Here is an 11653-nt window from a genome sequence, read left to right on the forward strand (position 1 = left end):
GTGGAGACGGCTGCACCCTTTTCTTATCTTCATTTTCTACATGAAGACGAATCCGGCCAAATTTGTCATCTGAGATCCTAAGCATGATCATGCCATGCAACTCCATATTCTGTAATCCTCCATCTCTCCCACTGGTTAGTGAGATCTTCTCTTCAATCTTCATGTGCACACTTTCCATATTAATAGGTGGAGCATGCACTCTGGTTGCTTCTGAGGTACGTTTTCCCATATTAGAAGACATAATAGTTTCACCTTCAGATTTCAATTTGTCCACAAAGTTATCTACTTCCTTTCCTTTAGCTCCAAGTTTCAAAGCCTTGCTGGGGCCTGAAGGTCTGGCTGGTGCAGGCGCCACTTTTGGTTTATCAGTTTCAATGATAGTCTCTGTGATCATGGCTGCTGTGCTGCCTCCAGACACTGCAGAACTACCAAATCCGCCAAATCCTGGTGCTTTTTCCCCCCTCTCTCTGCATCTCTTCAGGCCTGTTGTAATTCCTTTGCTTTACACCGCATCTCAGCCTTAGCTTCACGTTCTTGAGTCTCTCTGACTGCTCGGAATACTTTCTCCTCGTGAGAGTCCATTTCTGTGAAGGTTCTGATCTGTTCCAGGTTAACATTCTCCCGGTATCCCAGGGCAACAATTTCATCAAAAGCAAAAATCAAATCAAAACAGTGCTCAGATATTTCATTTTCCTCTAAGGCTTGGCAATATTCAGGGCTCACCCTTGAGAAGAGCCTTAAAGTCTCCAAATCTTCTAAGATATTGCTGTTCTTTGTAGTGATCAATACCATGTACAGTTTCTCCATAGGTTGGTACACATATCTTACACTCTCTGTTTCAACAAAAGTATGTTGTTTTCCAGTGTTCGTGAGTTTTGGGAAAGCTGCTAATAAGCCTTCAGTCCGAGTTCGGGTCATCTCCACGAACTGTCGAGAAACAATGACATTTCCCGCATTCGTGCAGACTGCTGCTGCCAACAGCACCATGGTGAGGCCGCAGGTGGGGCGCGCCACGCAGCGCTCTGGCTCTGCAGGGACTCGGGCTGCTGCCCAGAGACGCGCAGCTCTGGCCGCTCCGGACCTGAGCTCTGGCCGCTCCGGACCTGCCGCCCCTGACAGGAGCCTCCGCTGCTTCGCCTCTTGAAGGATTTTTCTCTAACAACACACATGTATTGGTCTCTCTTATACTGCGTAGTTGAGCTGCATGTGTCAGGACTCTATGGAGAGCAAGCCACCAAAAATGTTTGGGTGGTGTGTTAGTTTCTTGTTGCTTTAGCAGACTCAGGGTGGTTGGCAGAGTGATGCCAGCTGAGACAGGTGCAAGTGCTGAGGCAAGACACATGGAGGACACATGATGATTGGAGAACATAACTAGGACTCAACTGACAGTGACTTGGGCTGAGCTTGGCTTGCTGGTACAGCTAGCTGTATGACGCTCTGAAAACTTCTCCTGACATTCCTCCAGGTCCCTCCTGCTGACGAGGCCCAAGGCTGAAGCCTGGCAGTCTCACCAGGTAGGGCCACCCCAGCCGATTCCCAAGTCCAGTCCACACTGGACTGCTGATGTATCCGTGAACCCTGAGTGAATGGAGCAGCTGCTGTTACTCTGTGAACTGAACTGCCGGTTTCCAGCCAACACTGACAGGAGTTCCTCAAAGAACCTTTCTAAACAGGTCCACTTCCCCCTCTCATCCTCTCTTTTCCACTACCTCTGGGTGTTGGGTTAAAAGGGAGGTTAAAGCATTTAAAACCCATCATTTAAAATAGGATTAAAAAGATAATAATGTTACACTTACCATTGTTTATTGGTGACTCCATAGAGATAAATGCACCAAAAAATTTCTGGTGATGTTCTGGCAGCTTCTTGCTGCTTCTGCAGACTTGGGGTGATTGGCAGAGGGAAGTGGAAGTTTCTGGATACATCGGCTGATACAGACTCATGGGGAATTTTGCTGAGGCAACACCCATGGGAGGCTAGACCCATGGGAGGACACACGATGTTTGTAGGGAGTATAATAGGACTCAAGGGACAGTAATGGTGGGCTTGCATAGCCGGCTTTACAATGCTTCATTGGTCTTGTGTCTTCCTTTGGCTGATCTTCACTTTGTTGAGAGGGGCAGGACAGAGAAGTTCTGGCATCCCTGCTGGCCCTGGTCCCTCCTGCTGACTCTTGTTGAATCGGACTGTTTCTGTTGGATCATGCCACCCCTCCTGATTCATGTTTGCAATCCTGACACTATTGAACTGGACTGCTGGTATCCTGACAACGGGAGTCTGAAATCACCCCAAGGAACTACTTCTAAACAGCAAACAGCTGAGCTTCCCAGCTTCTTCTGAATTGACCAGACTTTGCTGATTTTTGTGAACCAAACTGCTGATATCCTGACAACACAAATGAGATTTGCTCCAACAAATTGTTTCTAAACAGATCAACTTCCCCCATATCCTAATATCCTTTCTCTTGCATTACCTCTGGTGGTTAGTGGATGAGAAGGGAGGATAACGCATGTAAGAACAGCCGGGCAGTGGTGGCGCACACCTTTAATCCCGGCACTTGGGAGACAGAGGCAGGCGAATTTCTGAGTTCAAGACCAGCCTGGTCTACAGAGTGAGTTCCAGGACAGCCAGGACTACACAGAGAAACCCTTGCTCAAACAAACAAACAAATAAACAAACAAACAAAGCATGTAAGAACCCTTATGAAAAATCGGTTTTGAAAAATCTAAGCCAACAGGTTCTTATCTTAGCTGTGGATGCACTCCTGAAAGATCAACAGGAAATCACATAAGACCCCTGAGATCACTGTAAAAGACACTGGGAAGAAGGAGAAGCAGAAATCATCACAGTAGCAGGGGTACAGGGAGCACCCAGGGCAGATTCATGACTGCATCATTAGAAGCTACAATGGAAGGAAATGTAACATGACCTATCTTGTGCACACAGCACTTTAAAGGATCCCCAGATGAGTTCTGATCTTTAGCCCTTGGGGCTCACAATCCTGGGGAGAGGACAAGGCTCAGGCCTTTGCTGTGTCCTTGAGATCACAGACTCTCGGTATGTGCTTCATAGTGATGGAGAGAGTAGAGCCCGGATTCACACAGTGAATCCATTAAAGAAAATAAATAACTGAGACCACCTGTGCACAGTCCTGTTCACACTCAGTTCTCACAGCCTAATGCTCTCCCAACAGATACACACAGCTCAGTGACACAGTTCCTGAAAGGTTCTCCATCTGCCATTTATTTAAAAAAAAAAAAAAAGACAAAAATGCTAAGTATTCTCAACCATTAAATTAACAAGCAATCAACCCTCAGCTCAAGATGATAACAATCAAGGTCACATACTCTTCGTGTGGAAGTGAGGAGCTGGAGCTCGGGGCAGCATGGAGCTGACAGGATGTAGATGTACCCAGTGTTTGGCGGGAGCAGGAAGGTTGGCTGTGGAAGGGAACACAGGGCAGTGCAGGGACAGGGTCCTGGTGTGCAGGGCAGGCTGGGCTCCACAGTTCCTCACATTGAGTCCATAGGCTCACAGGGAACATCAGACACTGTTGTCTAAAGAGAACTGAGGCCTCTGTATGTCACAGGAGAGACATGAACACATCGTCTGTCACTCAGTCCACACCAGGCAGCTGTCTTCACCCTAGAGAATGAGGGTCATAAACCATCACTGTGAAGTCAACATTCCAACAACCCACAGCTCACTCAGAGGGGATTCTGGGAGTCCCTGAAACCCAATCATATTCACATTGCCCCTCCCCAATCAGGCCCCAGAGTGTCACCTTTACCATCTGGGAGAGATACATCAGAGCTCTAGGAGCTGTCCCTGCCAAGGGTAAAAAATGTATATGCATATGTACATATATGTATTCATATTGGAACAACTGAGGCCCTGGAAGATTTCTCTGGAAGAGTTACTATGGGTTCCCAGAGCTCCGCAACATCTCCAGCTTCACTGCAATGTCCACATGACAACCCTGTCCCCCACACTAAGCTGGAGCTGGAGCATAGTCCCCTCCTTGTCCACCTGTGAGAAGGAAAGCTGTGAGAGTTCAAGGAAGATCTTGGAAGTTCCCAGAACTGACAGAGGACCCAGTTGGAGAAGGTAGCAATGTTGGGTGTAGATGGGTTTCCCATTAATGAATAGAGCACACTTCTTCTTCTTCTTCTTTTTTTAAAGATCTATTTACTATTATACATAAGTACACTGTAACTGTCTTCAGATGTACCAGAAGAGGGTGCCAGATCTCATTACAGATGGTTGTAAGTTGCTGTGTGGTTGATGGGATTTGAACTCAGGACCTTCGGAAGAGCAGTCAGTGCTCTTACCCACTGAGCCATCTCGCCAGCCCTAGAGCACACTTCTAAAGGAGACTGAGAGAGAACTCAGACCCTGTCCTTTCCTACCTGTGTTTCTCCTCCTCTTCAGCACAAAAACCACCACAGCTCCAAGGATGGCCACAGCTCCAACCACAACAACCACAACAGCAATGATTACCGTGTTAGTCTTGGTGGATGGAGGAGGCTCTGGGAAGGACAGGTACAGGAAATGAAGGTGAGGGTCATGACCCCAGCTCTCAGCCTTGACCAGCTCAGGGTCTGCAGAAGGCTCCAGCTTTCCCTGACCGCAGCTCTGCACCCACACCCTCCTTACCCCATCTCAGGGTGAGGGGCTCAGGCAGCCCCTCATGGTACACATGGCATGTGTAATTCTGCTCCTTCCCAAGAGGCACCACCACAGATGCCCACTTCTGGAAGGTTCCATCCCCTGCAGGCCTGGTCTCCACAAACTCCATGTCCTGGGTCAGCTCCTCCCCATTCAACTGCCAGGTCAGGGTGATGTCAGCAGGGTAGAAGCCCAGGGCCCAGCACCTCAGGGTGACTTCACCTTTAGATCTGGGGTGATGGGTTACATGTGCCTTTGGGGGATCTGTGTGGAAGATTTAAGAAATCCCACAATTAAGAAGACAAACTGAAATCTAATCAAGAGTCAGTTAAATCATTGATGACACTGAACTATGTCTCTGTTTGATACTTCCACTGTCATTGCACTAGTGACCAATTGTTCGAGCTGGTCCCCTCAGTACAGAATTTTTCTGGGGACTCAGAAGCTAAGAGGGAATCCACATGAGCCAGTGGGTCACCATGGTCATCCTTATGTGATGTTCTATAGCATGAGAGAGGTAGTCACAGAATGGAAGATGGAATGGAAACTAATTTTTTTTTTTCAAGACAGGATTTCTCTGTATAGTCCTGGCTGTCTCTGGAACTCACTCTCTAGACCAGGCTGGCCTTGAACTCAAAAATCCACCTGCTTCTGCCTCCCAAGTGCTGGGATTACAGGCGTGTGCCACCACTGCCAGGCAGAAACTAAATAATTTAATATGTGTTTGAGTTCATAGCTAAATTAGAAATTAGGGCCATGTGCTACTGGAAGGGTGTTACCATAGAGACTCAACCACTGTGGTCATCTTGTTGACCAATATTAACTGTCAGTCCAAGTGAGCAGCTATCACAAGTTGTGTAGCAGAAATGTGGTGAACCTCTGACCCTCAGCCAGAGAAAATGACTCCCAGTTCCTGCCTCTTGGGGACAAGATACAAGTGTGTTACACAGGTCCCCAGGAGTGTGCTGTGGACCCCAGTGCCCCACTCACTAGGAATTCTGCAAGTTCACAGGGTGTGTGGATCTTCCCTCTCACTCCAGCCCTGGATTGCAGAAGACCCTGTCTCTCAGAGTCCATGTCTTGATTCACTGGGGCGGGGTGGTGGTGGAGGGGGGAGAGCACTGTAACTTGTGGTGGTAGAGGAAGAGCAGGAGGCTTCTGGATGTTTAGTTCTGACAGGAAACAGTCTAAGTTCACAGGAATCTCTCCTTTAATTAGAACCCTGATTTAACTTGTCTAATTATCCAGGTTAGCAGCCTTCCCTGCCACCTGTGGAGACTGATACAAATGATAATACAAGGGCATGGAGAAACAGGCTCACTCCAGTGCAGACAAAAACTGACTAGAAACAAAATAATGCACTCAAAAAAAAAAAAAGTAAAGAAAAAAGGAAGAAAGAAGAAATAGAAAAAAAGAAAAAGCAATTCCAAGATTCCAGGACTGAGCCCCAGCCCGAGGGCCCCTGCACCTGTGCGCAGCAGCATCTCCTTCCCCTTCTGCAGGTATCCGCGGAGCCTCTCCACGCATGCGCCTTTCAGAAAGTCCTCATAATACTCTGCAGCACCTTCTTGCTCCCACTTGCTTTGGGTGTTCCGCGCAGCCCTGTCAGCAGCAGTCCACGTTTTCAGGTCTTCGTTCAGGGCGATGTAATCGCGGCCGTCGTAGGCAAGCTGCCAGTAACCGCGGAGGAGGCGCCCATCCGACCCCACGTCACAGCCGTACATCTGCTGGAAGGTGTGAGAGCCTGCGGGACCCCGCGGTCAGCATCATTCACTCGCTCCGCCCTCTGACTTCTCCAAACGGAAAAGGAAACCAGTCCCGGGTTGGGTCTGCTCTGGAACCTCAGACTTGGGACCCTGGACGTCTCTGTATACCCGTGTCAGAACGTGGCGGGGTCGTGACCTCCGACCCGGGGTAACTCACCGCCTGCACTCTGGTTGTAGTAGGTCAGCGCGGTCCTCAGGCTCCCTCGGAACCACTGCTTGTTGGTTTTGGCGCTCTTTGTCTGCTCCTCCCAATACTCCAACTTCTCCACCATCCACGGCGCGCACGACTCCGCCCTTGCATTCTTCGCGGCGCTGTCGAAGCGCTGGAACTGCGTGTCGTCCACGTAGCCGACAGAGATGAATCGGGGCTTCTCGAAGTTGGGCCGGGACATGGCGGTGTAGAAATACCGCAGCGAGTGTGAGCCTAGAGGAGGCGCGGAGTGAGACTCCAACATCCTCGCAAGACCCCGGGCGGGTGAGCGGGCGGAGAGGGGAGCGGGACGCGGGGCTCGGGACGCTGGTGGAGAAGGAGCGGTGGGTCCGGAGAGCCACGCAGGGACGCGGCTTCCCCGGTGTCGCCCCCGCCCTTCCCCTCCGAGGCCATTTCCCTCCCGACCCCGCACTCACCAGCGCGGGTCTGGGTCAGAGTCAGGGTGGCTGCCAGCAGCAGGAGCAGCGTGCACGGTGCCATAGCCCACATCTGGGATCCGGTGCCTCTGAGTCCCGCGGGCTGTGTGGATTTTATAAGCAGGGCCGTAGCGACGCTGATTGGTTACCTGGGATCGCGCCAGCCAATGGGGGTGAGAGCTGTCATCAGGTCATCAGTGTCTGGGCAGAAGGAACTGACCCAGGTTAGGAGCAGAAGTGAAACTGGGGAGATGGGGAATCCCCAGCCCTGGGTTTCCCCACCCCTGACCTCACCGCCTGGAGACTAAGATTTTCCTGAACCCTGTGCTGGGGACAGAGAGCTGTTTGTCATGATGTCACCGAGTTCTGACCCAGAAGCTGTCTGGGCACCAGAGAGACCCGCAGGCCATACTCTCTGTGTCTCCTCCTCCACCCTTCCTCTTCCTTCTTTGCTTCAGAAGTCACACCCTGGAGTCTTCTGAAAGAAAAGCCACTTCCGGGGACACAATGGCAGTACAAGTGCTTGGGGATGCCATGGAGAGAGGCTTCTCCTTAAAGCAGAGGCGCTGGCCTGCAAGCCCCACAGGGACCCCACAAAGACCAGGCCCTGTTCACCTGCAGAGGGCAGGTCACACTGCCAGTAGTCACTGCAGGACCCTCATTTGTAAAGAGGAGACTTTGCCTCTTCCCTCAGACATTCTCAGCCTCCTAGACTCAGACTCCTCTTGTTTTGCACACAAAATGTCTGTGGTTCCAAGTGGCTTTGTTTTTACAAGTATCTTCATTCTGAGTCCTGAGATTGTTCACGTGGGTCATTCTCTCAGCACAGTAGACCCCCCTTGTCCACTGGTAAGGGACCATGTGCAGACCACAGACAGCAGGGCTCTGATCCCTGTCTTCACTGCACTTCCTTGTGTCTGCACCTCCATGGTGCAGTTGCTTTAGTGACTAACTCACAGTAGAGAGGAACTGTCACCAACTATACCACAGAATAATGATGATAATATCATAGAAGTTATGTAATCTGTGACCCTCTCACTCTCTCTCTCTGACCTTCACTCCCACTTTGAGCCGATGAGATAAGGGACATGAATGCCGCGTTGTGTGGGACATTGGATCTGATAACCAAGTTGGCCCCAGAGTTCCTCAGGACAGTGCAGGTTGGACACTGGAAAAAAGATGATTCTCATGCCAGAGAGCACACATTGGTGATGTGAGGGCTCATCCCTGATCAGTAATGTGGGGAAATTTTAAATTCATACATTTTTGATTCTGTGGATTTTTTTTTACCTGATCTCTTCAAATCTGAGCCACAGATAACTTAACTGGAAAATTAGAGCAGACATTAGTGCAGATTCATTCACAGTCCCATTTTAAACAACAGCAATAAATGTTGGTGACACAGGTGACTCCAGCCACCCTTCAGCCTCTCCAGGATTCAGAGGTACCTGTTTCCATGAGTCCCTCCAGGGTCTCACCTGTTGACTATGGAAGAGAAGCATCATATTCTTGGGCAACAGCGCTCCCTGGTGGAAGAAACAAAAGATAACAGCGTCTGAGCCCACAGAACTGAGGGTAAAGGGGATCCAGGCTGCTGAGCTGCCCCAGGGCCTCCTTCCTGTCTGCACTTCTCCAGGGCTCTCAGGTCTCAGGCCGCCCTGCTCTCATCAAACTTACATCCCGAAGAACATTACGTGCTTCTCCACCCGTGGGAAGAAAACTCCCTCTAAGAGGGGAGGCAGGAGGCAGAGCCATGGGTGCTAAAAGGAGCTGCAAAGCCCCAAACAGAGCAGTTCCAGAACTCGGACAGGGACCCATGGTGTTGTTTCTTTGATGTCAGCGACATGTGGGGTTAACTAAAACCCCAAAATGGAGGACACCATCTGTGAGGCGTTTTTGCTTAATTTGAAGTGGGAAGATCAATTTCTGATCCTTTTCTGTGAGGTAGGAAGACACACCTGTAATCCAGAATATTTGAGCAGGAGCCCCTCCCCCTTTGTAATCCAGACTATTTGAGCTGGAGTCCCTCCCCCTTTCTGATCTGGGCCACGCCTTCTGCTGGAAGCCGACATGAAGACCTGGAAGAAGGAAAGGCTTGCTCTGTGTCTGCTTGCTCCTGCTCCTGTTATCTGTCGGAGATTCCTGCTTGTCCTCCCTTACTCTGAATAATGACGGCAGACTTACATTTATTTATGAATGCCTACGCTTTATGCTATGCCAGTTCCCACCTATCTCATAATTCAGTTATCCCATTTATACTATTCTAAGTTCTGCCATGTGGCTGGTCACCACTCCTCAGGTCCACACATCCCAACTTCCTCCGAGTCTGGGTGGCGAAACCCCCATGCTTCTTTCTTCCCTGAGTTCCCTGTGTTCCAGAACACAAGATGTAAAATATAAGATTGTCGAGGTTCAGGAATCGGTACCGGAGTTACAGGAGAGAGAAGCATCTCTGTTAGGTCTTATCTCAGCTGTGGATGTGCTCCTGAGAGATGAACAGACAAATCACACAGGGTCTGCAGGAAACAAGCTTAGTGTCCAGCTGTGGGCTGTCCTGCTGCTGATCATCATGTACTCAGGTGATCTCAAGTGATCCTGCTCCCCATTTTAACTGGTCAGTAAAGGCTCGTGCCTGTGGTTGGGCAGTGGAGGGGAAAGGTGGGGCTGGAGGTTTGAGAGTGGGGGCAGGTAGGGAAATAGAAAAGGATGAGAGGGGCAGGAGAGAAGACTGAAGAGGAGGAGGAAGCCATAATGGACTAGAACCTAGTGGCCAGGAGGAACTGCAAGTAACAAGGGGTCTGCCCAATCTAGGCATATAGCTAATAATTATAATAACTGGATTATGTGTTTTTAAAATGGGCTTCCTGGTATTGAAAATTTCAGCAAAGTGCCCCAGATCTTACTTCTCCATGTGTGACAGATGACACTGGCTTTGATTTCTTTCATTATCCCTTAGGGTTTGGTTTGGTGATTTCTGGTGCCTTCAGCCACAGGCCTAGACAGACAAGCCTGTGAGTGTCCAGTGTCCAAGGAAACCAGGAGATGATGTCAGAGGTACATTGGAGTTACAGGCGGATCTCCTTCTCCCATCCACAAGGAGACAGGGTGCTGAGTCACAACCATCACTCTCTGGAGGAACAGCAAATGTTCTTACCTGCGGGCCATCTTTTCAGCCCCTTGAAGATACTTTGTAAAGGCCAGATAAACCTCATCACTGACAGTGAACAGTTGTTGAGCTAATGAGACCCTGACATGCAAATTAACATGTAAATAAGCTGGGGCAATAACAGGAGTGTCACCTGGTTGACAGGAATGGGGTGCAATCCAATTCCTGACAAATCACAATGTCAAGGGGAGGCTATATTCTATGACTAATAACACTTTGTTCTTGTCTGAGAAATTTACAGACTTACAGAAGTCTGCTTCTAAAACTAAACAACAGAAATATTTCAGATGAATTGTGTACTGGTGCACTTTAACTTTAATTCCATTTATGTGTATGTGGCCTTTGTGTGAATATTTGATTCTAAATCTAATTATAAAAATTACTCAGGGACTTGGGATGTTTCAGAGCCAAGTCATTAAAGACAGGACCTTAATGGCCTAACCTGTTTCCTGTTTGGATGTTCTGTCTGGCTTCAGTATCCTTGCTCAGCAGGTGTCCTTAGCAAGTGATGGGATGCTATCCTGTTTGAGACCCTGAAGGCTCATGATCTCCTTCCTGGGATGCTGTGTCTCCCAACAGTCCCTGTGGAAAGCTGAATGTAGATCATCACTGAAGTCACACAAAATGCCCAGCACCTATCAGCAGCAGCAGCAGGGAGATCAGCATCAAGTCTAAGAACACAAGCAGGTGTGTGGCACCTTAAGGCCATGATGGTGATCTGTGCATCAGCAGCACAGTGCTCTTTCTCTGCCCACACTGTCTTCATGTGCTCCAGCATCTTCCCAACCACACAGAGAGCATGACAAAGATGCCAGCTCCCACAGCTCCAGGTTCAGGCATCCTCTGTAGTCCCTTTGATTGCGATGGGGTCACATGACCTCAGGCAGCCTTCAGACTCACTATGTAGCAGAGGCTGTGTTTAAACCCCTAACATTCTGGATCCCCCTATGCAGATCTGGGGTCAGTGGCACACACCTCTATGCTCAGTTAGATTGTGGCACATACACACATGTAAATCATGGCCCTCTGGTCATTTCACTTTCTCTAATCTCCCTGTCCTGCCTCTCCTGCTGCCCATTCCCAAGTGGTCCCCTTGCTGTTCCAGTCTAACATATTTAAATCTTGAGTCCACGTATGAACAAGCATGTGTGCTACCACACACTGCTTCTAGACAGTTGTCCCCTTCTCTGCTGGGAAAAGAATCCTCTGGTAGCCTGAGTCTGAACCCTGCACAGCTGTAACCCTGTCTGCCTCTGTGTGTTACTGTGTACACGCTCCTATGAAAAGGTTGGTTCATCAACTGCAGTAAGAGATGAGTAACAGTTACATGCAGAATGCTGAGAACAGGGTAATGTAATAGATGTGATTTAGTTCCTCTCCCTCCCCACTGCCCTGCGCTTACCCCTGTGTTGGTGAGAGATGACAGAG

The 11653-nt window shown here is 49.4% G+C and overlaps 1 protein-coding gene and 1 pseudogene across 3 annotated transcripts; both read right to left on the reverse strand.

Annotated features, from left to right (window-relative positions):
* Positions 1-1006, reverse strand: part of LOC110288634 — a 3437-nt pseudogene extending 2431 nt beyond the window's left edge.
* A 2251-nt stretch (positions 1007-3257) lies between these two features.
* Positions 3258-7175, reverse strand: LOC110288635 (H-2 class I histocompatibility antigen, K-D alpha chain-like). Of its 3 annotated transcripts, XM_029473867.1 has the most exons (7): positions 7060-7174; positions 6590-6856; positions 6135-6410; positions 4655-4930; positions 4408-4527; positions 3783-3826; positions 3258-3643 (listed from the first exon to the last, which is right to left on the reverse strand). In XM_029473867.1, the coding sequence occupies exons 1-7, from the start codon at positions 7130-7132 to the stop codon at positions 3611-3613; spliced, it is 1089 nt and encodes a 362-aa protein (XP_029329727.1). In that variant the 5' UTR covers positions 7133-7174; the 3' UTR covers positions 3258-3610. The 3 variants fall into 3 exon arrangements, with proteins under 3 accessions (XP_029329727.1, XP_021010591.1, XP_021010592.1); XM_021154932.2 differs by having other exon boundaries at positions 3258-3826; positions 7060-7175; XM_021154933.2 differs by lacking the exon at positions 3783-3826 and having other exon boundaries at positions 7060-7172.
* Between the last annotated feature and the right edge of the window lie 4478 nt (positions 7176-11653).

The sequence above is a fragment of the Mus caroli genome, unplaced genomic scaffold (genome assembly GCF_900094665.2).
Source record: "Mus caroli unplaced genomic scaffold, CAROLI_EIJ_v1.1 scaffold_17921_1, whole genome shotgun sequence".
Taxonomy (NCBI): domain Eukaryota; kingdom Metazoa; phylum Chordata; class Mammalia; order Rodentia; family Muridae; genus Mus; species Mus caroli.

Bases quoted from the DNA above. Each gene is read 5' to 3' on its own strand.
- LOC110288635 (XM_021154932.2), bottom strand. From the start codon at position 7,132: ATGTGGGCTATGGCACCGTGCACGCTGCTCCTGCTGCTGGCAGCCACC. The intron at 6,857-7,059 runs GTGAGTGCGGGG...CGCCTCCTCTAG, and splicing joins TCTGACCCAGACCCGCGCTG to GCTCACACTCGCTGCGGTAT. The intron at 3,827-4,407 runs GTAGGAAAGGAC...TACCCTTGGCAG, and splicing joins GAAGAGGAGGAGAAACACAG to GGACAGCTCCTAGAGCTCTG.